The sequence below is a fragment of the Chiloscyllium plagiosum genome, chromosome 32, assembly GCF_004010195.1.
Source record: "Chiloscyllium plagiosum isolate BGI_BamShark_2017 chromosome 32, ASM401019v2, whole genome shotgun sequence".
In the NCBI taxonomy this organism is placed as follows: Eukaryota; Metazoa; Chordata; class Chondrichthyes; order Orectolobiformes; family Hemiscylliidae; genus Chiloscyllium; species Chiloscyllium plagiosum.
In genome coordinates, this window is record NC_057741.1 from 22,233,172 (window position 1) to 22,259,600 (window position 26,429).

The 26,429-nt window shown below is 38.3% G+C and overlaps 1 protein-coding gene across 2 annotated transcripts; it reads right to left on the bottom strand.

Moving 5' to 3' along the window:
• Positions 1-2,044: 2,044 nt before the first annotated feature.
• LOC122539409 lies at positions 2,045-25,044 on the bottom strand. 2 transcript variants are annotated; one of them, XM_043674216.1, is made up of 5 exons: positions 24,959-25,044; positions 24,366-24,713; positions 12,878-13,012; positions 10,393-10,478; positions 2,045-6,188 (listed from the first exon to the last, which is right to left on the bottom strand). In XM_043674216.1, exons 1-5 carry the CDS (start codon positions 25,032-25,034, stop codon positions 6,102-6,104), a joined length of 732 nt encoding a protein of 243 aa, XP_043530151.1. In that variant the 5' UTR covers positions 25,035-25,044; the 3' UTR covers positions 2,045-6,101. The 2 variants fall into 2 exon arrangements, with proteins under 2 accessions (XP_043530151.1, XP_043530150.1); XM_043674215.1 differs by lacking the exon at positions 2,045-6,188 and having other exon boundaries at positions 10,013-10,478.
• Between the last annotated feature and the right edge of the window lie 1,385 nt (positions 25,045-26,429).

Here is a 26,429-nt window from a genome sequence, read left to right on the forward strand (position 1 = left end):
AGGATACTTAGAAAATCCTAAAGTGACCTAAGCCAACATGGTTTTGTGAAACAGACATTCCTATTTCATATTTCAAGAATTGTGCTTAAATAATCAATTGGAGTGTTTTGGCAAAGTAAGATTCACAGTAAATAGTGGGGAACAGATATATGTGGTTACTTAGCCTTCCAAAAGGCATTCAGTGAGGTGCTACATCAAAGGTTGGTCCAGTAGAAAAGAGCACGGGTAGAGGGTAACATGTTAACATGATTAACGGATTGGTTGGCAAATAGGAAACAAAGCAGGCTTAAGTTGGTCTTATTTTGGTTGGCAAACTGTAGCTGGTGGATTGCCACAGGGATCAGTGTTGGGTCCTCAACTATTTACAATCCATATCAATGATTTGGATGAGGGGAGACTTCATGTATGGTCGCTAAGTTTAATAACAACAGGATAGGTGGGAAAATAACAAAGAGAAATTGCTAGAGAAACTCAGCAGGTCTGGCAGCATCTGAGAAAAGAAAAGAACAGCAGACATTTCGAGTCCAGTGACCCTTTTTCAGAATAAATAAAGAACAGCTCTTCATAGGTGCTGCCAAACCATGTTGAGTTTTTGAAGCAATTTCTGTTTTTGTTTGTTTCTGATCTCCAGCATCCACAGTTCTTTGCTTTATTATAAGTAAGAAATTAAATTGTCAAGAGGAGGTAAGGAGTCTACATAGGGATATCGATAGACTAAGTGAGAGGACGAAAGATTGGCAGAAGGAGTATAAAGTGGGTGCATGTGAACTTGTCCATTTTGGCAGGAAAAGTGGAAGAGCAATTTTATTTAAATGAGAGAGAGATTGCGGAATTTGGTAATACTTAGAGATCTGAGTATCCTGGTGCCATGAATTATATAAAATTAGTGAAAAGATATAGCAAGTGATTAGGATGGTAATTGCAATGTTGTCATTTATTGCAAGAGGGATGGAATAATAAAGCTTTTACTGCAGCTGTTCAGGTATTGGTGAGATAATACCTGGAGTATCTTGTACAATTCTGGTCGTCTTCTTTGAAGAAAAAGTTATAATTGCTTTAGAAGCAGTTCGTAGCAGGTTCACTCAATCCTGGGAAGAAGGGTTTATGCTGTGAAGATGGGTTGAACTGGTGAAGTCTGTATGCATTGGAGTTTATAACAATGAGAGGTGATCCCATTGAATCATATAAGATCCTGAGAGGACTGGGAGGATGTTTCTTCTTGTGGGGAGACTAAAACCAGGGACAAAGTTTAAGATTCAGGGCCCTCTCTTATAAGACAAAGACGGAGAGAAGTTTACTCTCCCTGCAAGTTTTAGTATGTAGATGTTTCTTTCCAGAAGGCAGTGGAGCCTGTGTCTTTACATTAATCCAAAGCTGAGTTAGATAGAGTTTTGATAGACAAGGGATTCAAGGGCTCTGGGGTGCAGACAGAAAAATGTAGCAAACTTCAAACAAATCAATCATGATCTTATGAATGGTGAAGAAGCAGGTTCAAAGGGCCAAATGGTCTACTCCCACTCCTGTCTTTCTATAGTCTTGCAGGTGGAATTGTACTTGGGCCGGGGGGGGAAGATCCTGAATCCACCCCAGCTACTATAGGAATCAAACCCCATGCTGTTGGTGGCAGATCTGATTTGGATCACCTGTCCAGACAACTGAACTAAGAGAATTCAAATTACTCTGACAATGAACAATTTTACATGCATTTTGTAGCTTGGATAATGGATGGTGATGGTAGAGGCTCCAATTCTTTCCATCGTATGGCTAACCAGGAATTCCTCCTGCTCCTACTGACTGCCACTCACATACTTTGAAAGGATTTATAACGTTGATATTCAATCTTTGACCATATCCATGCATTTTCCTTGGCGATCACATTCTGGAGTGGGACTGAACCTGGAGCTTTTACCTCCAAGGCAATAACTCCAATCACAGTACCAAAAAGGTCTCCAAGAAGGGACTTAGAATGATAAATTATGATGCAAGGTTGCATAAATTTGCATTGCATTCTCTTAAGTATAAAAGATCAAGTGGTGGTCTTTAATCTAAAATGTTAAATAGTGTTATGGTAGACACTGAGAGACTACTTCCACGAGCAGGGCAGTTAAGCACACAGAAACATAATTGTAAAGTTAGTGCCAAACCAGTTGGGAAGGATGTTGGAATGTGTTTAATCATACACAGGTTGTAGAAATTTGGAATTTTCTTCCCCAGTCGATACAGTTTCTGGGGAAATTTGAAACTCAAAATTGAAATCTACAGAATATTGTTATCAATGGTACTATGGGGTGTGAAGCTATGCAGCAAAATGGGGTGGTGATCCAATTCCACCACAATCAAATTGAATGGGCTAGAGGCTCACAATGGGCTACATCTATCTTTCAGTCAGTTCAAACTCTGTGACTTGCATCAAATTTTGTAAGAAAGCCACAAGATCCAAAATCATTCCTTTCATTAAAATATCAATAATAAAAGTTCTGTATTGCACTACATGTGGTCTATTATTAGCTGATTCTTTATTGACAATCTTTTTGAAAATATAAGTTACTGTTTCTAATTCCAAAAATTATTTAACAATTTGTCACAAACCACACTTCTTCCAGTGGCCTACACAATATGTCAACTGATTGTCTGACACAGAAATGTTCCATTTCCTGACGTAGACCTGCGTGTGGGTTTGTGTTGTATGTCTTGAATGCATAACCTTTTTTTTCCAAGATATAACAATAGCTCTAATGAGTGTGTTCATATTGTCGTCAGTAAACCGTCCAAATTATTTAAAATTTATAGCCATTAAGGTACATATTTTGTTTTAAGTTGTTTCTGTAATGTTGACATTGTAACATCACAAGTTGCATCTTGCCTTTTTGTACATCTTAAGGGCAAGTTCACCAGAACTATTCATTGCATGTGTTAAGCTCTTCATGATGAGATTAATTGAAAACCAGGAAGTGTTCCAGTAAAATCTAATGACAATTTAATTAGATTTTAGAAAATACTTTTTTCTCCATCATTCCTATTGCTTTTAAATTCCCTAAATTTTTTTGATTGAGTCTATTGGTCTTGTGTTCTAAGTGGCCCATTGCACCCCATTATCAGTTCACATTTCCAGCGATTTGATGCGCAAAAAGTTGAAGTTGAAGGGTGAAGAAAAAGTTTGAGGTTTGAGATGCCTGACTCAGCAAATTCTTGGCCACTAACACTTTGTCTCTTTACATTGCATACAGTTCGGTTTCTGCATGCTTTGACATGTTGCATTTAAGTTTTGCTTCCAGCCTAATGATTTATTTTTGGAGTGTTTGCAAGGCACATATCTTTTTATGTGGTGCATACAGTCATATGTGTAATATGTACAAGTGTAATATAGTTGGCTTATAGCTTAGGTTTCATCCTGTACAGGTGTCCTTCTATTTTCTATTTGTAACAGTACAATAAAAAATCAGCATTAAGACTTTTACATTTCTCTTTGTCTGTTTAAATGTCAAATGCTGATAATATCACCAACAGTGCAGACTATTTCCTGAACCATACAGTTTACCCTTGATTCTTTACTGATTGATTGAACCATTTCAGTTTTAATTTACATACATTTTTATCTGGTTAGTTGCCAAGTAAAATAACAGAACAACTGAAATGATGCCACTTAGAGAAGGTAGAAAGTATAAACTACACATATATTTCTTCCTTTTCCAGACGTTTCACCCACCTACAATCTAATAAAACACATCTAGATGTTCCTGTGTTACTAACCCGGGCATGGGAAATAATACTGAATTTTGAAAAAATCTTTTCTGAAAGATCTGTGTTTTAAAAAATAATAAAATGTCTAAATTGATGTTAGAGCAAACAAACTTTCACCTAAAAAAAATTCAGTGTTAATCGAACAGGCTTGTGGCGTTCTGACAGGAGCTACGTTTACTTGAAAACCTTTCAGAAGAATGAAAACCTTGAAGTTAGTTTCCTCCGAAAATTCAACATCTGACTTGGCAAAATCATCTCTGCTGTGTTTCCATGTTGTTGCTCAGCACTTAATAGTTTGGAAAAAGGCAGTAATGGACTTTGTTTCTGCAACCACTGATGCTGCCAGACCTGCTGAGTTGCTCCAGCACTTTGTTTCTTTTCCAGATTTCTAGTGCTTCTATTGGAGGGAGTGGGGAACCTGACTGCTGCCATCTAATGGCCTATCCACCTCCTTTAGGAACTTGGTAAAGGGTTAGGACAGTCGAAAACAGGTTTTGTTCATGATTATTTTGTTTAGCCCAAACAGATAGTTGTCTTTTTTCCAGGCTTGTCACAGAAAGAAAACCTCTGACTGTGAGATATATTGAGCCCTCGGGTAACCTGTGATGAATTGTATGAATTACCATAATTTTTCCTGGTTGCCCTCATTCTTGAATGTTAGTCCTCCTAGCCCACTGATCAGCTACCTGTTCTGTCCTCAAGGCAGAGGCAAACCTCAGCATGGGCAGGCTGCCGCTGGCACTGGGAAGCACGCAGCCTCATAAATTGGGCAGCAAACTCCTCTCTGCCTCCTGTATTAGAGCAACTGCATTCAAAATGTGGGGGTCAGGTTCCAAATTTTATCCAGGTGTCAAGTTCCTGATCTGCTTTTAAAATCTAACTCCTTTATAGAACATTGGTCCCTTTCATTAATTTTCATGACTCAGAATGTTGTCAGCTGACTTACTGAATGGAAGAAGAGGAGCACAGATTCTCAAAAAAACACATCTATGATTTTATTGTTCACTAATGTCCTTTAGGGAAGGAAACTGCTATCCTTACCTAGTCTGGCCTACATGTGACTCCGACCCACAGCAATGCGGTTGACACTTAACTGCCCTTTGGATAATTAGGGAATGGGCGAAAAATGTTGGCCTATCTGGCATTTACCTATCGCATGAAGGAATTTTCAAAAAACCAGAGTCTGAAAGTTCTGTGATGAGTAACTCATCTCCTGTCTCTCCAAAACCTGTCCCAATCTATTAGGAAAGTGATGGAATACTCACCACTTGTCTGGATGGATGCTGTTTCAATAACCTTCGAAATAGTCTAGTACAAAGCAGCCTGCTCGATTTGCATCCCATCTACTACATTCAACCTTCACTCCCTTTGCCACTGATGCACAGTGGCAGGAGTGTACACCAACTACAGGATGTACTGTAGTAACTCACCATGGCTCCTTCAAAAGCACTTTGCAAACCTGCAGCCTCTACCCCCTAGAAGGACATTGGAAAAGCATCACCTGCAAGCTTCCCTCTAAGTCACACATCTTTCTCACTTGGAGCTATTTCATCTTTCCTTCATTTCTTCTTGGTTAAAATCCTGTATCTCCCTTTCTAACACCACTCCGTGTTCCTACATCTCATAGACTGCTCTAGTTCAAGAAACCAGCTCACCACCACATTCCCCAGGGCACCTGGCCATTGGGCATAAAATCCTTGTGTAACCAGTGATGCCCACACCTCAAACAAATGTAAAAAATATTGAAACTTTGATTTTCTTTCTTCTTCTGGGCTATAATGACAGCTTGGAGGTCATCCGCAGAAACGGGAAATACCTGGGAGCAGGAAACTCAAAGAGGCCATTACAATCTTCCACACTATTACATTACTATACTGTCTGAACATCACAACAGTCACTATACTCCACCATCATAATATTTGAATGAACTCCAACCTGTAACAGGCAAAATAGATTGGATCCATCGAAATCGCTGAATCCGTTTTTTTTGTACAGGTGCGTTAATTTCTAATAATGAGATCAACTATTTTTCTCCTTTCCTTCTTTATGGACACATTGCATCCAATCCATCCCTAAATGCTTCCTGGGAAGATGATTCTGCACCATTTAGCGCTTCATCCCATGCAATAGGTGGTGACAGAAAAGGTAATGAATTTGTATATCTCTTTGACCCATGATGTTTCATATTGATGCTGCAGCCAACCATCCGACCTGACACAGCTTCAATTAACATGTGGCAACAGCAAAGTCTCCAGTTAGAATGCATCCTTGACTCCCAGTCTTCCTGAAATGATGAACCAAGTTAAAATACAAAGTCAATTTTGAAAATGTACTTCTCCTTTCACATAGATGTGGAAGATTCAGCTGTTTGAGACTGTGCATCTGGTTTCTTCGTTCATATTTTGGATTGCAAAGTAGTCAAATGATTCATACAATGATGAGGCCAGCTGAAAAAAAGCCAAAGAGTTATATGTTAGTTGAATAAAGCTCTCCCGAAGTAACATCTGACTCACCACAGTCTTTTCCAATGTGTTACTGAGGAAAGAAGAAATGTTGGATGTGTCCCCATTCCTAATACACTGCTAAGGATTTTTCCAGATGAGGTGATTATTTTAACAAATTTAAACTTGTGGTATCTCAAGTCTTTCTAAATGGAGATTGTAGTCTCCCTGAAACTAAGGACATGATATGAACACTTTATGATGGTAAATGGTGATTCCAGTTTGCATAAGACATTGCATCATTAAAAATCAAAAATGGAGTGGACTGGGCAGTGAAACCTTTTTCTTTTCCTCTGAGACAGTTTCAATGTTCGTAATAATAGGATGACGGTATTCTCTTCCTGTCGAATAGGATTGGAGCAATTGCAAATGGATTCCAAGCACAAAAGCAAAATACTGTAGGTGCTGAAATTCTGGACTGAAAACAGAAAATATTGGGAATGCCCTCTGAGACAAAGGCAAATTCATTTTTTAAAGCTCTTGAAAAGAGTGATGATTTGGAAACCCACTATTTATCTGTGTGCATCAAGTAGGATTTGCTAGGTCATGTATTTTTTTCTTACTCGTGTATATATACATAAACTTAAATTTAATGTTTGTAAGATTGGGGTGACCACAGAGGTTTATAAAATCATGAGGAGCATGGATAGGATAAATAGACAAAGTATTTTCCTGTGATGAGGGAGTCCAGAATTAGAGGGGATAGATTTAGGGTGAGAGGGGAAAGATTTAAAAGGGACCTAAGGGGCAATATTTTCACGCAGAGGGTGATGCGTGTATGGAATGAACTGCTAGAGGAAGTTGAGGAGGCTGTACAATTGCAACATGTAAAAGGCATCTGGATGGGTATATGAATAGGAAAGATTTAGAGGGATATGGACCAAGTGCTGGCAAACTATGGGACTAGATTAATTTGGGATATCTGGTCAGCATGGACAAGTTGGACCGAAGGATCTGTTTCATTGCTGTACATCTCTATGACTGACTCTACTCAGTAAGTCTGGTAGCACTTGTGAGAGAGAAAAGCAGAGTACAACTTTATGCTGTGAGAGTTGGTGAGTTTTAGAAGGCCATTTAATTAGATGGGGTGGTATATATGATACTTGTCACCTTCCCCTCGCAACCAAATTATATTTGGGTGGGGAGTGTCTGTGGTAAACCTTTTTGCCCTACTATTACATTAGGCCCTTAAGTTGGTCAATTAAGATTCACTTCCTGGCCTCAGTTCACCATCGCTAGGACTGATCCACCTGAAAGTAGTCCTGTTGCCATGCTACATGGCAAACCGGTCAAACAGTGCAGTTTTCCTGAATTATTGGATCAGTACCTGATTGAGGGGCTCCACATAGAGCAGGACAGTGTCACACTCAGAGCCACCACTATGTTGTGGCTATTTGAGAATCCCTGCCCTCTTTTCCTCATGACCTTCATCCCCTCAAACAATCAAACAGCACAGAAGAGACCCTTTGACTCAAGTTTGTACTGACAAAAAATGCTACTAACTACATTAGTCCTATTTTCTCACACATGACCAATAGCCTTCAAAGTTATTACACTTCAAGTGCTTATTTGAGTACTTCTTAAAGGATGAGAGATTTCTCGCTCAACTACTCTCCTTGGTTATGCATTTTAGATTCCCATGACCCTCTGGGGAAAACATTTTTCCTCAAAGCCCCTCTAAATCTCCTGCCTTTCACTTTAAAACTATACCCTTTTGTTATTGACCTTTTGAATGAAGGGGAATAGCTGCTCTCTATTTACCATGCCTCTCAAAACCTCTATCAGGTGCTACCCCTCCCCCAGCCCACTCACACATATCACTTCCCTTACACTGCAATTATAGAGCCATAGAGCGGTACAGAATGGAAATATACCCTTCTATCCAACTAACCCATGCCAACCAGATATCCTAAATTAATGTAGTCCCATTTGCAAGCATTTGGTCCATGTCTCTCTCAGCTCTTCCTATCATATACCCATCCAGATGCTTTTTAAATGTTGTAATTGTACCAGCCTCCACCACTTCATCTGGCGGCTCATTGTATACACCCATTACCCTCTGCATGAAAAAGTTGCCCCTTTGGTCCCTTTTAAATCTTTCCCCTCTCACCCCAAACCTATGCCCTGTAGTTTTTAGACTTGCCTACTGAGGGAAAAAGACCTTGGCTATTCACCCTATCCATTCACCCTCTGATCTTATGAACCTCTACAAGGACACCCCTCAGCTTCCAAAACTCCAGGGAGAATAGCCCCAGCCTTTTCAGACTCTCCATATAACTCAAACCCTCCAACCCTGGCAATATCCTTGTAAATCTTTTCTACACCTTTTCCAGTTTAACAACTTCTTTTGTATAGCAGGGAGACCAGAATTGAACACAGTATTCCAAAAGTGGCCTAACCAATATTCTGTAAAGCCAAAAGATGACCTCTCAACTTCTGTACTCAATGCTCCTCTGCAATCCTGGGTATGCTTTCAGCTTCAGCAGCCAGGGTCTCTTCCATGATGCAGCCAAGTGGCCAAGTGCTTCTCAAGTGTCCAGCAATTCTTGCTGGCAAACCTTCTGCCTCCATGGGGCCTTAATTCCAGGCAAAGACCCACTGGTGGTCTTGCAATTCGATTTGGTGGTCCCTGTCTTGAACAATCAGCTGGAGTCTTTTATGCAAATCTTCCACCAGCTGACAGAACCCCTGCCATCTCAAAAAGATTGCACCTCATGACTTTTCATTAAAACTAGAAAACGGTAGAAATAATTAAGAGCCGAAATGAGACAGGGTGAAAAGAAATAACTGTGACGATGCAGAAACATGTCATCGCTTCTGTAACACCCCTCCCCATTTTGTCTCCTTTTCTTTGCATTGGCTCTTCCTTTTGCCTGTCAGATAGTATTTGTTTATTAAAGTTTGCTATCCATTCCTCTTGTGGGGAAACCTTTTTGTTTCTCTTCATGTGCTATTCCCACTATTACTACTTTTGGCCTTGCACAACAATCTTTTCTGTCATTTAATTTCTCTCATCTTCCACTCCGCTAGAAACCTCTTTTGTACTTTTTCCACTCTGTTCTATTTGATCCACTTAAAACCTCTTAATTTCTCCAGTCACCCACTCATTTCAACATCAAAACATGACTACAGAGTTCCTCAGCATAGTGTCCCTGAGGGGACCAATCATTTTCAATTGCTACATCAGTGACTCACCATGGGTCCTTCAATAGTATCTTCTAACCCACCACCTGTAGCACATAGAAGGACAAGGCAGGTGGTGCCATGGGATTAGTAATCTCCAGATTCAGACAATTGTTCTGAAGGCACAGGTTCAAATCCTATTATGGCAATTGTTGGAATTTCAACTGAAGTAATTCAAACCTGGAGTGAAAACTAGTTTAATGGTGACCATGAAGTTATTGTAAGAACCCCATTTGCTTCACTCATGTCTTTTAGGGGAGGAAATTTTCTCTCCTTACCTGTCCTGGCCAACGTATGACTCCACTGTGATCCAGAGCAGTTAGTGATGGGCAACAATTGCTGGTGACACTACCATCCCACAAGGACATAAATTTTTTAAAAACCCAATGCTTTGGAATACCTCAACCTTCAAGTTTCCCTCCAAGCCAAACATCACCATGGTTTGGAATTACTTTGCCATTCCATCACTGTCACTGGATGAAATTCCTGGTACTCACTTATTAGCAGCAGCTCACCACTATCTTCTGCAGGGCACTTAGGAATGGGCAATAAATGCTACCCCAGCCAGTGATGCCTGCATCCTCTGAACAAATTTAAAAACAGTTCTGACAACCTAAAACATTAATCTTTTCTTCTTTCCAAGTTTCTGCTGCACCTGCTGGGCATTTCAGCATTTTCTGTTCTTATTCAACAAAGTGCCACTTTAATAAGTTTCTTGACATTGAGGACCAAGATGTTATAAACAATCACCCGATGCCAGCATGTCAGAGCTTTGTGTTGTAATTAAAGCTGGGTAATGAAAACTTCTAGATCAGCTTTTTGTTTGGAGAAAATGGGTGACTAAAAGGGGAATCACTCAGACTGGTTACTGGTGGGAGAAGCACTTTACTTTGGGAAAATTAAATGTCCTGTATGTAACTATGTTGTTTATGGGAAAAAATAGAGTTTCAGACATAGTACAACATACCCAATGAGATGAGCCTCTTGAAGATGAGCTTTCTTCATTCTCCTGATTTTGTTCAATGATCTCTTCTCTCGCAACATCAAACAGAACTTAAAGGTACAAATTGTATTTAATTTGTCACGCCACATTAATGCACAAAATAGCCACCAATTTAAATGGCATAAGGCCCTAATTATTCACTCTTAACAACGTTAGAAATAAGTGATAGGAGCAACAGTAGAACAAGACAGCCATTGAGTCTACAGCACCATTCATTATGATCATAACTGATGTTTAACATCAAATCCACATTTCTGCCCATCCCGTGTATCCCTTGATTCCATGCAAAACTAAATGTTTGTCTATTCTAACCTTAAATATATTCAACAACGGAGCATCCAGAAGTCTCTTGAGGATTGAAAAGGATCACAGCCCTTTGAGTGAAGAAATTTCTCATCACCTTGGTCCAAAATAGCAAACCTTTTACCTTACAACGGTATTCTCATGTTCAAGATTCTCCCACCAGTTTGATATGTGTCCCATCAATCCAGTTCAGAATCTTGTAAATATCCATTAAATCATCTTTCATTCTTATAACTTCTAGAGAATCAAAGTTCAATTTAATCAGTCTCTCATTATAGAATAACTGTCTCACCTGAGGAATCAATCTAGTGAATTTTCACCATACTGTCTCCAATGATGTATGTCCTTTCTTAAATATGGCAGCCAAAACTGTGCACTGACCTCTGGGAGTAGTCTCAAAGCCCTGTACAATTGCAGCAAGACGTTGTTATTCTTGCTTTCCAAAACCTTGCAATAAAGACCAATATGCCACTTGCCTTCCCAATTGCTTGATGTACCTGTACGTTAAGTTTTATGTTTCTTGTACAACCAAGTTTCTTCAAACAATTGCATTTTAATGTTTCATGCCTTTTAAAAAGTATTTTAAAAAGCTTTTCTTTTCTTTTCTTACAACTGAAGTGAATAATTTCACACTCTCTCCCATGTAATAGTCTATCTGCTACCTCATTGTCCATTCACTAAACCTGTCTATAATGCTTTACGTTTCACTGTGTGATTGCAGCTTGCATTCCCATCTAACTTTACATTATCGGAAACGTAGAAAATACTCCCTTCCCATTCATCGAAATCTTCAATATTGGTTGTGAACATCTGAGGTCCTAATACTTTTCCTTGTGACTTTCCATTAGTCACAGCCCATAAACTTGAAGATTGCCCGCGTATGATTACTATTTGCGTCCTGTTCATTAATCAATCCTCCATCTATGCTGACATATTATCCCAATTTTGTTTGTGTGACACCTTATTGAATATCATTTGGAAATCTTCATATAATACATTTACCGGTTAAAAAATTGATAATAAATTTCACTAAAACAATTTTTCTTTTGCCATAGGATGTTGACTTTGTGTGATCATACCATGATTGATTTCCTTAATAATAGTTTCCAACATTTCCAAACAGCTGATGTCAAGTCAACTACTCTGGAGCTCTATTTCCTCTATCCTTCCTTTCTTGAATTGTGATGTTACATCTGCAAATTTCAAATTTGCTGAGATTGTTCTATAATATAAGAAATTTTTGGTAATAATAACCAGAATATTCAGTTTCTCTACAACATTTACTTTTAGAACTCCAGGCCATCAGACCCTTGAGACATACTCAACCTTAATCCCTCTGGTTCCTCCAATATTTTCTCTTTGTTGATAATAATCATGTTAAATATTTGTGCGTATTAGTCCTTTGGTTGCCCTCTATTCTTCGTATGTAACTTTTGTCTTCGACTTCAAGTTAGTCCAGTGACATAATGGATAATGCGTCTGACTTCGGATCAGAAGATTGTAGGTTCGAGTCCTACTGGGCTCGAGTGCAATGTGCTTTGTAGGGGTGGCACGGTGGCTCAACAGTTAGCACTGCTGCTTCATAGCGCCAGGGAACCCAGGTTCAAATCCAGCGTCGGGCAACTGTCTGTGTGGAGTTTGCACATTCTCCCCGTGTCTGCGTGTGTTTCCTTCAGGTGCTCTGGTTTCCTCCCATAGTCCAAAGATGTGCAGGTTAGGTGAATTGGCCATCCTAAATTGCCCATAGTGTTAGGTGCATTAGTTAGAGGGAAATGGGTCTGGGTGGGTTATTCTTCGGAGGGTCAGTGTGGACTTGTTGGGCTGAAGGGCCAGTTTCCACACTGTAGGGAATCTAATCTAATCTAATCAAGACACTGAACCATCCAGGCCCTGTAGATCTGTGCACTGAAAAAGTGAGATGCAGACTCTATTTAACTTGAACATGCAACAGAACTAATTAGCAAGTAAGTGTATGCATAAATGTTCCAGGCAGCCACATTGCCAACTACACTGGAGAGCCAAGTTATGTGAAACAGATGAAGAAAAGGCTATAGACAGCCAGCACATGTGCCAGTATATTTGTGGAGAGAAAAAGTTAAAAATTTGAGTTCAATATTTTTCTTTTAATAAATTATCAGTCACATACCTGGTACTGCAGTTGTACTTCTTGCATTTCTCTGAATTTTCTGTTGTTTCTTGTAAAATAAAACTACAGGAACCAATATCAACAACAATACCACCACTCCTACCAAAGCTCCCAGTTTGGGTGCATTGTTATCTGCTATAAAATCGAAAAGAAAATGACACTTTATTGGAAGTAGACACACATTTCAAATCTTTAATAAATGCCCAGATTGACATTTTCAATAGAATGATTAATTGACAGAGTTGAGATTTCCAAAACTTTAATGCAGAAGAAATTGTATTTGTTTAATCAAATTATCCCTGAACTTGCAGATCATGTGATATAGAATTTTCCTATGGTGATCCAAGCTGTCCAACCTATTTCAAAGTTATCAATTTAAATGCAAGCATTGACACTATTGGCCCCATCTGTAAGAAAAATATTTTTCTAAAAATTACTTGCCATTTCAGACATATTTCACATATTGTGATATTTCAAGAATAAGTTTATATATTTTTTTTAAAAACTGAACTGTCCTAAATAATTACAATTAAGTTTAATACATTCCTGACATAAAACTTAAAAGACCCAGCACAACTCACGAACAAATTCAGCGTCATCTACAAAATTCCATGCAAGGACTGCCACAAACCTATGTAGGACAAACAGGAAGAAAGTTATCCACCAGGATACATGAACACCAGCTAGCCACAAAAAGACACGACCCTCTCTCCCTCGTAGCCCTACACACGGAGGAAAAAAAACACCATTTCGACTGGGACAACACATCTATCCTGGGACAGGCTAAGCAAAGACATGCCAGAGAATTCCTAGAGGCCTGGCACTCCAACCACAACGCCATAAACAAACACATAGATCTAGATACCATCTATCAACCCCTCAGAAAACGAACAGAAAATGACATCACCACAAACCCCAGGAACCCCATCCAGGACAAACATATAAATAGAAAGCAGGAGACAACAGCTTCGCTTCACTTGGAGGTCGCCACTGATGATGTTACCTAGCCAGGTCATGAAACGTCTGGATATCAAACCTACAGCTCAGCGAGCAAACCTACACCCTAAACCTCAACCTGAGCTACAAACCTTCACAAACTTGTAAAAACATTCTTGATCATTCCCCATTTGTGATGGTTTAAAAAATATTGATTGTTGTTAAAGTGTGAATATTGGTATTAGAGTCAGAGTTACACAGAACAAAAGACAGACTCTTCGGTACAGCTAGTCCATGCCAAACATAATTCCAAACTAAACTAGTCCCATCTGCCTACGCTTAGCCCATATCCCTCAAACTAACTATTCATGTATTTATCCATATATCTTACACTTACATTGTAAGTGTAGCCCCATCCACCACTTCCCTTGGAAATTCATTCCAGTTTCCCCTCATGTCCTTTTTAAATCTTTCTCTTCTCACTTTAAAAATATGACCCTTAGTCTTGAAATCCCCCACTCTAGGGAAAAGACACCTGCTATTCAACTCATGTATATCTGTCACAATTTATAAACCTATATAAGGTCACCCATCAAACTCCTAGGCTCCAGTGAAAAATGTCCCAGCCTATCTAACCTCTCTTTATAACTCAAACCCTCCATTCCTGGCAACATCCTGGCAAGTTTTTTCTGAACCTTCTCCAGCTTAATAATATCTGACCTATAACAGGGCACCCAGAACTGGACCCAATATTCCAGAAGAGACCTCATCAACATCCTGTACAATCTCAACATGACATCCCAACTCATATACTTAAAGGTTTGGGCAATGAAGGCAACCATGCTAAATGCCGCCTTAACCATCTTGTTGACATGTGAGTTAAACGTCCAAGAATTATGTACCTGAATGCCTAGTTCTCTCTGTTCTACAACACTATACAAGGTCCGACTTTTAATTGCACAGGTCTTGCCCTTATTTGTTTAACCAAATTGCGACATCTCACATTCATCAAAATTAAACTCCATCTGCCACTCTTCAATCCATCAATCCAATTGATCAAGATCTCTTTGTAATCTTAGATAACCTCCTTCACTTTCGATTATATGATCAATTTTGGTGTCATCCACAAAATATTGGACAAACTATCATTTTAGTTTTCAGCTAACGGTGTGAAAAACTGAACTAATGTACAGGTGGAGCAGGAGCAACCTTGGTTAATCTTGGTATTTGTGCTGAAGGCAATTCAGGCCTATAATAATATCAAGTTTTATAAATGGTTCCTACATTGGATGTAATATAATTATATATGATAAATTACATTCACTGAGATGCTACATCAATATAACTGCTTTGGTTTCTCCTTGTTATACACATTATAAATTCCAGCTCTTTAGTTTTCAATATTCGGTACAGATGAAGCAGATTTATTATAAAGGCAGCTTGTCTAACTAAGGTTGTATTTTGCTTGAGTGTCTAAAGTGATTGAATTGCAATGTTTCAGATAATTAAACAAGTTACTAAGGTAGTTAGAGAGAAATTACTTCATCTGGTGGAAATTTTGACAATTTGCATGGTTTATGATGGGCTTTGCTTGTAACTGTTTCGTTACCTACATGGGTGACTGCAGGTAGTTAAAAAAGTGAAAAAGAAAACACAAAGAAAAAGACTTAGTGGTTTTGGTGATAAGAAAGTCACTCAGTTGCACGTAATAGCATTTCTGAATATAAGAATTTTTTTTCCTCTGGTGGTGAGTACAGCAGAAGTACAATCTTTATGCAATATGGGGCTTTTGTGGTGTAATGGTAGTATCTCTGCCTCTGGACCAGAAGGATTGAATTCAAGTCCTAACTGTGCCAGAGGTGTGTAATAACCTCTCTGAGCAGGTTGATTAAAAAAAAAATCTACAATCTGAGAGCAAAGCTATTCAATGGTGATACCAGCAGGCACTCATTCACACACAAAAAAAAATTGAAAATCTGAAAAACTTCTGAATGCGTTGGGAAAATGATCTTCATTTTAATGAGGTAAAGGTTGCAAACCAAGCCTGATAAATGGAATTTAGATATCAATCTAAAGGGATAATGTTAACAACAGTTAACTCTTGCTAAAATATTTTCAATGGCTTCAATATTTTAAATCCAGGAAATTAAAATTGTGATGATTTATTTATAATTAAAATGAACAAAACAATAGCTGGAATCCCACATTGTTAATCACATACAATGTCTGGGGTCTAGAGCGCAGGTTTGGGATCAACCTTTGCTTCAGAACATAGGCAAATATAGAGCCTCAAAACATTACCAACTTATTTGATGCTGGACCTTCTTTTTGTTGATTCACCACTCTAAAATTACAATTAATCTCTTTAGTTGTTAGACTACTGTAGCTTGTACCTTAAAGTTCACTGCCCAATCTTGAGAGTATTATAGAGATCTTCCAGGGAGTAGTAAGCATAGGATTAAGGTTAACAGAGTACAACAGGAAGTGCCACAAAGTTAGAAAGAGTTGGAAGGGATACAAGAAGGAGAAAATAGAATGTGAAATTTAAGTATGAGATGAGGAAGCATATTGAACTCTCCGCAGCCAATGTTGTTCTTAGACTACAAATCCTTACACAATGTTAGAACAGGGATGGAGCGGACATTATAAGCACCCGAACAAAAAATGTCAGGGAAGTATAGACATATTGTGAGACAACCCTCAGATAATTGAGTGGTCTGTGCAACATTTCAGTTTTTTCTTCAATTCATTTATGGGATGTGTGCTTTGCTGACTGGGTCAACATTTATTGTCTATCCCTAATTGGACTTGACGAGCTAGTGGTGTGCTGCCTTTTTCAATCATTGCTATTTGATGCACAGTGCAGATAGGGTAGGAGTTTGAGACTTTTGACCCAGTGAAGGAACAGCAATATGTTTCCAAGTGAGCATCATGAGTGCCTTTGAAAGGAACTTATGGGGTTCCCTTGTGTCTGCTGCCCTTGTTCCAGAGAGCAGTGATTGTGCGTTTGGCAGGTGCTATCTAAGAAGCCTCAGTGAATTCTCACAATGCACCTTGTGGATGGTACACACTACTGCTAATGAGCTTTGATGGTGGAGGGAATGAACATTTGTGGAGGTGGTGGCAATCAAATGGGCTACTTTATCCTGGATGGTGTTAAACTTCTTGAGTGTTATTCAAACTGAACTCGTCCAGACAGGTTGACACAGGTCAGGTTGATAAGTGGCAAGTAGCAGTCTTGTCACAGAAGTGCCAAGTAATGAACATCTCCAATAAAAAACATCTTCCTTTGACAGTCCATGGGATCACCATTGCTGAATGTCAATACTAATATAGTAGGATTATGATGGACCAGAAACTTAAGTGCACCAGCCATAAAAATACTGCAGGTACAAGAGAAGAACAAAGGTTAGGGATTCTGCAGTGAGTGGTTAATTTATTAACTCCACAAAACCTTTCCAGTATCCACAAAGCACAAGTCAGGAGTGTGTGGAATACTCTCTACTTTCATGGAAGCTGCTTCAATAACCCTGAAGAAACTCAGCAGAATCCAAGACTTGGCATGCATTCATCTTCTGAAAGATCCACTCTCTCCATTACCTTCCTACAATAGCTTTACAGGATGCCGTGCAAAAGCTCAACAAGTCTTTGTTCAACATGATCCTTTAAATCCATAATCTTTAGCACTTGAAAGGACTAGGGCGGCAATTTCTTGGACATTGTACACATTCCTAACTTGGAAATATATCCCTGTTCCTTCACTGTTGTTGAGCCAAAATCCCTCAACACTCTCCCTAACAGCTCAATGAGTGCACTGACTTCTGACAGACTGCAGCGGTTCAGGAAGGCAATTCATCACTGTATACTCAAGGGCAATTAGGAGTGAACATAAGAATATACAGATTAGGATAAAGAGTAGGCCATTTGGCTCTTCAAAGTTTCTTTGCCATTCAATAAGATAATGGCTGATCTAATTGTAACCTCAACTCCAATCTTCTCACCTGTCTGTATGAACCTTTCATCTTCTAGTTTTCAAACATCTATCCTCTTCAACCTTAAAATAAAATATATTCAAAGAACCTGCTTCCACACCTTTTGTCAAGGAGAGTTACAGCCTGTTTGTCACCACACTACAGGTGCAGCACAGTGGCTCAATGGTTAGCACTGCTGCCTCATAGTGCCAGGGACCCGGGTTCAATTGCAGCCTCAAGCGCCTGTCTGTGTGGAGTTTGCACATTCTCCCCGTGTCTGTATGGATTTCCCCTGGGTATTTCGGTTTCCTCCCACAATCCAAAGAAGTGCAGATTAGGTGAATTGGCCATGCTAAATTGCCCATAGTATTTAGGGATGTGTAGGTTAGGTGCATTAGTCAGGGGTAAATGTAGAATAATAGGGTAGGGAAATGGTTCTGGGTGGGTTACTCTTTGGAGGGTTGGTGTGGACTTGTTGGGCCAAATGGCCTGTTTGCATACTGTAGGGATTCTATATAAAAGAATTATTACAACATACGCTCAGAAATAGCTTCTCAGTTTAATATAAGCCAATATGAGAGCAACTTTTTTTGAAATAGTTATGGTTGATATCAAAGTTGTTTTTAGGTTAAATTGACTTTATTTGTGTGGTGTTTTGGTGATGCAGTTAGAAAAATGACTATTGGTATTGTAAGGGTAGTAGGAAGAAGGTGGTGGTGAAGGACATTTTATGAAAACAGTCATCTGTAATTTTCAATACCTTGATACACGACACAGAACCACAGAGCTTCCTGATACAGTGACCCACACAACAGTTCTCTCACGGAATCATAGAACCATAGAGGCCTTTCAGGTCATTGAGTCTGTATTGCCAAAAGTTTAATACCACCTACACTAGCCCCACTATCCTGCACTAGGCTTATAGCCTTGAGTGTTACAACACTTCAAGAGTTCAGCCAAGTACTTGCTTAAAGGTTGTGAGGTTTCCTGCCTAACTATCTTGCCAGGCAATGCATTCCAGACCCCCTCACCCTCTGGATGAAAAGGTTTGTCATCAAATCCCCTCTAAACCTCCTGCCTTTCACTTTAAAATTAAGCCCTTTTGCCATTGACCCATCCACTTAAGGGGAACAGCTGCTTTCCATTCACCCTGTCCATGGGTCTCACCACCTTATTTTCCATCTCTGTCAGGTCCTCTGAAGATAGACAGAACATGAACAATGGATAATTTTGTCGCTCAAGTTAATATTTAAGGCGTTTCAAACACAATTGATCCAAAAGATGGAATTGGTCAGTGTATGCTGAAAGATTTGCATTCATATGTTTCCTCATGGCTTCCCAAGTTCTTTTTTCAGAATTCACAGGAGTCGTATATTGACAGTAACTTCTGTCATTTTTAGCCAATAACAAATAGATAACTAGTTTTCTGAGGATAGATAACTTGAATTGTTGCAAAAGTGTTTGATGGTGTGATGACTGTAATATATTTTGAGACTGACAGTGTGACACATAAAATAAAACAAAAGGACAGCGGACACTGGAAAGCTGTATTAAAAACAGAAATTGCTGAGAAAACTCAGCAGTTCTGGCAGCAACTGTGGAGAGAAAGCAGAATTAACATTTTGAGTGCAGTCACCCTTCTTCAGGATTGACTTCAGACCTTCAGTTTTGAAAAAGGGTCACTAGACCAAAACATTAATTTTGCTTTCTCTCCATTGGTACTGCTAGACCTGCGGAGTTTTCCTAACAATTTTTGTTTTTGAGTGAATGTGAAACAGGTGTCTCGAGGTGCATATTATCAGATTCTAGTTTGTCGTCCACTTCATGTATATGCCTCTGGCTTCAAGATTCACCTTCAACAGCAGTGTACAATCTACAAAACTTAAATTACCAAAGCTTCTTCGACAGCCTCATCAGATCCTTTGCCATCTACTATGTGCAAGTTCCAAGATGCAACCAAGCGCATGCATTGAGACGCTCATGGACAGACCTGATAGGTTTATACACAGCAAGAGCCACGACTTCTTCAATGTTCAGCTGGTGTGTGGCCACAGAAAGAATTTCCTGCGTGTATGTGTAAACTTTCCAAGCAGCTGTAACATTCCTGTCACACCTGCCGCATCTCTCCTACTCCCACCCCTCAAAACATGGATGGATTCAGGGTGACAAGGGCTCGCTGCTAACTCGCTCCTGACTTCCTCACAAGATCCTCAAACTGTACACCAGGTCCTTCCAATGATCAGGCCTTAATTATTCCATTGGAATATTATTGTATGCGTTTGTCAAGGTCGCCAACTCAGTTGCAGTATGATGCATGCTACAGAATATGGCGCAGAGTGACATTTAAGGATGCAGAGTATGAGGAATTGAAACCTGATATCATCAGCGGGCAGGATTGCAAATCAACATTTCACATCAGATGCTTTTTATTTAATGTGTGGGAAGCACAATTCAACTATCTTACTACAACTACAGGATTAAGATCAACAGATATGTCAAATCAAAATTTATCCTTACAACCAAATGACAAAGATTTACCACTGGACTCTGCACATAGTCTCCCAATAAGACTTGATATGATTTTATCATATAAATTGAAAACAATAAGTCATTTCAAAAACTTGCTTCCAGCAGGAGTTTCCTTCACTAAAAGGTATATTTTAACCACGGGTAGCTGCCTGACAGATTGTGCACCAGCAGGTTGCCAATTAGAGAATTATAAAATGCAAACTTATCAAAAGATCAAATTGGAAATAAAAATAATGATGACTGCAAAGAGCCTCGATGAATATCAAACCTTACTTGGTGGCCCTAACAGTAGTTGGCAGGGTGTAACCAGCATTATTGGTAATTAACCATCATAGAACAAACCATTTACAATCTCAAAAGAAATGCTGTTCAAAGCAATAATCAACAAATATATTAAAACTTTTTTTTGTTTAATCCATTTCTTTGCCAGTCAGAATGTATGGATTGACTCCTATTGCTGATTGTGTAGGTTTTCCATGACCCTCCACATAAAAAAAAAGCTTCACTTTCTTTCAGTTGATGATCTTACAGTTAAGTCTAGACATGACATTTAGACAAATGAATTGATGCAGAACAGTCATAGTGACAAAGTAGGCAGGTGGAAAGTAGAGAATGTGAACGTTATTTGCCTGGTAATTTCCTGTCCTCCCCTCTCTCCCTAACGGGAATCATCTGTCTCTCCTTCAGTGTTTCTCTGTAATGAGTTTAAGTGCTATCTTGAACATTTAATGTAATAAACATGTTAAAATGCTGCCCCAAGATTGCCATAAGTAATAATATTTTTGACTGCCTCACACAAAGAGCAATCATGAGAACGTACAAAAAACAAGACAGCTTTTAATATGCATCTTAAAGAGGTGAATAGGATTAGAGAAGAAATTCTGTGTTGTAGGACCAAGGCAACTGAAACCAAAGCCACAAATGGAGTGATTTAAATATGGGATTTGTAAGAACCAGAATTGGAGAACTGTAAAAGCTCTAAACTGTAGGCTGGAGGAAACTAAAGCATAGGGAGCAGTGAAGTGTTGGCGGAATTTGAAAACAAGAGTGATGATTTTAAAACTGGAGTATTGCTGAATGGGGAAAAAGTGAATGTGAACAATCATAGGTATGATGGGCGAGTTAAGATATAAGCAACAGGATTTGAATGAATAGAAGTTTATCAATGCTGAAGATAGGAGGCCAGTTAGGAGAGTATTGGAATAATCAGATCTTGTGGATAAAATGGTATCAGATGAACTGAGGGAATGTCGGAGTGAAGCAGTGTTCTAGAGATGGAAGCAGCAGTCCCAGGGCTGGTGCAGATAAGTGATCACAAACTCATGTTGTTATCAAACACAATACCAAGGATCAAATAGTCTTGCGGAGTTTAAGACGGTGACAATGGATGGGGAATGGAGCATTTTGGGTGAATGTGGGTAAGGGTGGTGGGGGGTAAGGGTGGATGGGAGATGTGGATACTAAAGCCAACAGCTTCAGTCCTCCCAATATTTTGTAAGAGAAGATTTGTAATAACTCTATACTGGATGTTGGGCAAGCAGTGTGACAGGTCAGAGACACTTGAGGAGCTGAGGAGGTGGCAGTGAGTGTCGGTAGCATACAAGTGATGTGCTTTGAGTTGGTATTACTGAGTGAGAGTGTGTAGATGAAAAATGGAAGGAGACAAAGAATAAATTGAAGGAACACCATCGTAAAATCATTCTTGTCCATAGACCAAAAGTGTATATTAATATAGAGATTGAATTAGATTTTACGAGATTCAAAGATTCCTCCGTAGGCATAATAAAATGGCAAACATGGAGTAGATGATACCCTAAAAGAGTCTGAGCAATATAAGGCAAATTTAATTTAATGAACCATTGCCTGCTCAAAGAAATGCATTTGACCTTTCCCTTTATTCATTTTGAAAGTACAATCATAAGACCAGCACAAAGGAGGTTATTGGATTATTTGTACTGTCACTGGCTCATAAACTATCTATTCTCATTTCACTCTTAGTCCTAATCTTCAGCTTTCTATATTCTCCTATTTTAAATGCTTATCACATTGCGTTTTGAATGAAGCTGTGGTCTCTACCTCTGCAGCTATTTGCAGTAAAACAGATATCTAATAATAATCCATTGAGCAAAAACTGTATATGTTGAATTAATTGATTGCCTGAAATTAATTTCTAATTTAATAAAAGCTTTCTCTTAAATGTTTGTTACTAGCAATTGAAAATAATACATTTGTAAACACAATATCTAATTCAATCTGAGATGATATTTAACAATACTAAGTAATTACATTAGAAGATAAAGTACGTGTATTACTTTCAATATGTAATAAAATAATCTTCCATAGGTATTGTTTGTCTGTGCTTGTTAATATTTTTGCTCTAAGAACACCATCATTGGCTTTTAAAATGGAATGTTAGATGTTATAAGCAATTTTAAACTGGTTCCTCTCTTAAGGCATTCAATTAAGTCCCTCCTAAGAGACAATCAAATGTTGAAGCTCTTGCAATTGAAGGCAAATTGTTTACCTCGTTCAGTAACTGGATGACTGGAAGGACACAAAGAACAGTGAGGATGGACAACTAATCTAATCGGCTGGTTTTAATGAATGGTACCCCATTAAGATCTATGTTGGTGCCTCAATTATTCTCCATCTTTAATTGTGACAGCGATGATGGAATAGAAAACTACATAATTAAATTTATCATTATCACAGTTTTAGATATAAGCAGAGTAGATGGGAGTTAAAATTACAACGAGCTGTTAACAGATTATGTAGATAGGCAAGACTGGAGTGACTCAATTTCAATATTGACAAATGTGAGAGCATGTACTTTGGACATGAAAAGGGTCAACAAGATATATTCTAAATGGTGAAATGCCAGAGAGAATCAAGGTCCAAAGATACATGGGGAGTCCAGATGCAAAGCATGAAAATCTTGTGAACAATGACAGAAAACAAAAAGGCTAATAGTAAATTTGTGTTTTATCCTTTGTGGGCTAGAATTCAAAGAGGTGGATATCATGCATCATACGTATTGTGAATTGTTCAAGATTTCACATCTTAAGATGGATATCTTGGTTTTGGAGGGAGTTTTGCATAGATTTACCAGAATAATAATTGGACTCCAAGAGTTAATTTGTGATGTGAGGCTAACAAAGCTAGTGTTGTATTCCCTGAAATTTAGAAGATTAAAGGAACTTTTTTTAAGTTTTCAAATTGTTAAAGGAAATGTAGAGTAAAAAATGAGTATTGCAATTAGGAAACACGCTTTCACGCAAAGGATGGCAGAAGATGGAACTCTTCCCCAAATAGCAATTGGTGGTGCGTTAATTATTCATGTTAAAGCTGCGATTGATAAAGTTTGTTCGCCAAATAGTGCAAAGGAGAATATCTAGAATTAGGACAAAGATCAGAAATTATCTTATTCAATGGCAAAATGAATAGTGGAGGGTTAAAATTTCATACATCTCTTCCCATGTTCCTATACCTTTTAAAATAAAAACATAAGTAACAACTAACATGGGGATTTTTTTTGTTTGAAGCAATTGACTATATGCACTCCTTTCACCTTTTGGTAAATTCGAAACTGAATGTGAATTGCTGAAAATGTTCAGAAATATTTGTGCAAATATTAACATGTATTTTTCTGCTGTTCCTTTTATTTTATATGCACAGCATTTAAGTTTTTATCTTTTCATGTCATTTATCATTATAAAGTGATTCTGAAACTGATAATGATATTACATCAGTTGTCCTATAGACTCATAACCATGTCTATCACATGGCTCTGCATGATTTTTCCAAAGTAAACCAATTACATAAAGTTATGAAATCAGAATAATGAAGTTTATTGTTCTTCAAGCTGCTACTATTTATTAATTTGATAATGACGTAAAAACTCTATAATTGGCAGTATTATTTCAAATTAGTTCTTTCACTTTCAAATATCAATAATATTGTCTAGATAAGAGATGACTAAAAATATCTGCTTGGCAGGCAATTGAGCATTCCATGTAACATAACATGGATTTTTAATTTTAGTGGAAATTTACCTTGCACTGTCAATATTGTTCCACTTCCATTGCCTTTTCGAACTGGTGCTGGTATCTCAATCACCATGTTACAACGATACAATCCTGCATCATCTCGAGTAATACTTTTGATTGTCAGTTTTGATTTTGCTTTCTCAACAGAATAAGATAGTCTGTCAATGTAAGCTTGATTTACAGAGCCATTTGAACTGGTTGCATTGAGGATTGATTTTGAGTCTTTAGTCCAATCTACCCTAATGCTTTCCATTTGTACATCCTCCTCACAAGAACATTCCATGTTGATAGAATCTCCTTCACAAGCATTGATTTCTGGAGGCGTTTGAGAGACATTTATCCTGTTTGATACAGCTATCAAGGGAAGAAAAGATGAATTTGATGGTAATCAACTGCTTTTGTCTGAGAATGTAAAGAAGCTAAATTCTTTATTTCCAAGAATAACATTTAAACAGCTTCCTTAAATTCATACAAACTCTTTATGGCAGTATTTACCCAAACTTAATTTAAATAATATCTTAATCGTGTTCTATTAGTAAACTGTTGAAGCAGAAGAATAGAATTATGGCTAGATCAGAAATGAAATGCTCACAACTTACCTTCAGTTGTTTGAAGCAGAACATGAGTGTACTGTAGTGTCAGTATGAACTGCAGGTAATCATGATTAAAGTTCATCTTGTCAGCAGCTGCGATTTTGTTACAACTGAATGAGAATCTTTTGTTGAGTCAATTACAAAGGAAGGTTGTGCAATTCCTTTTCCGTTTCTACGTCAAAACCACGTCTGATTGGTATCTCACTCTTCTGGGGTTACTAACCTAATATAATTTATAAATTTTCCAACAAATCTCTACAAAGCACAAAACTGATTTTCCAGTTAATGACATTATTATTTTCTAGTTCAATCAAATCCATAGGCTTGGGTATTAAACTAGAATATGTTAAGTGAAGCTTGCTGACTTTACTTTGAATAAGAAACTTTTTTGAGGTTGCTCTCTTTTCAAAACAAAACTCCCTTTATTTATGTCCTCTATTTTCCTGAAGCATTGACTCACTTTTAAATTTGCTTTTATTTCAACAGTTTCCACCATAATAGCTGCATCTTTTCAGATTGGCTCATTTTTCAATGGCTATGAAATTCACTTCTGAAGCGCTGTTTCAAGTTACACAGTGTTGCAGCATTGGAATCAATGATCAGTCTTAACCATGAAACCAAAGCAAATTGCAACAAGTAACTGGACAGACATATGCAGCTGCATTTCCTCCATGCAACCAAACAGGTTGAAAGAACAAGTTCATTAGCTGATGCAACATAACATGACTAAAATTGAGCATCATGTGTGCGGAGTATCCTTTCTGTATTCACTCTTGAAACAACAAGCATCAGGAAGAATGATGTACAATGTTCTACAGCAATTCATGAGGCAATTTGATAGGCTACAACTGAGGAACCTTTCACTTGTGCTCTGTGACAAGTTGGTGGAGGTAGTGCTGACCACAGAAAGGCAGAAATGTGTATTGTCCTACATAGTATGGGGCAGTAACTGCAGTGGTACTTGCTCTGCAACATAAGCAGGACATGTGGAGGAGGTAGAGAGGAAATCCTCTGTGAAGCAGATCAATGAAGGGTAACAACGGTACATGGTAATGTCACTGCCCTAGTAATCCAGATTCCCCACTCTACTGGGGGCATGGGTTCAAATCTGATGGTGAAACTTGAATTCAACAGGTATCTGGAATTAAATTTGACCATATAACCACTGTTGAATGTCATAAAGGCTCATCTGATTCATGAGTGTCCTTTGAGGAAGACTCTATTAGCTTTCTAAATTACTTGCTGTGCATGTATTTTGCAATTCAGACTCAAGGACACCCAGATCGCTCTGCATTTCAGAGATCAATCTCTCACCACTTAGATTCCTTTTTAAACTTATAACCAAAATGGCTAATTTCATATTTTCCCATATTATATTCAGTTCTCTACACTTCTGCTCACTCAATCCGTCTATGTGTTTGTGTACCTTCTTTAAGTCCTCTCCACAGCTTATTTTCTCCCCTATCTTTATGTCATC

Excerpts from the sequence above, each read along its gene's own strand:
- LOC122539409 (XM_043674215.1), bottom strand. The coding sequence starts at position 25,034 with ATGAACTTTAATCATGATTACCTGCAGTTCATACTGACACTACAGTAC. Across the intron at positions 24,714-24,958 it reads TCTGCTTCAAACAACTGAAG|CTGTATCAAACAGGATAAAT; the intron begins GTAAGTTGTGAG and ends TTCCCTTGATAG. Across the intron at positions 13,013-24,365 it reads AACAATATTGACAGTGCAAG|CAGATAACAATGCACCCAAA; the intron begins GTAAATTTCCAC and ends TCGATTTTATAG.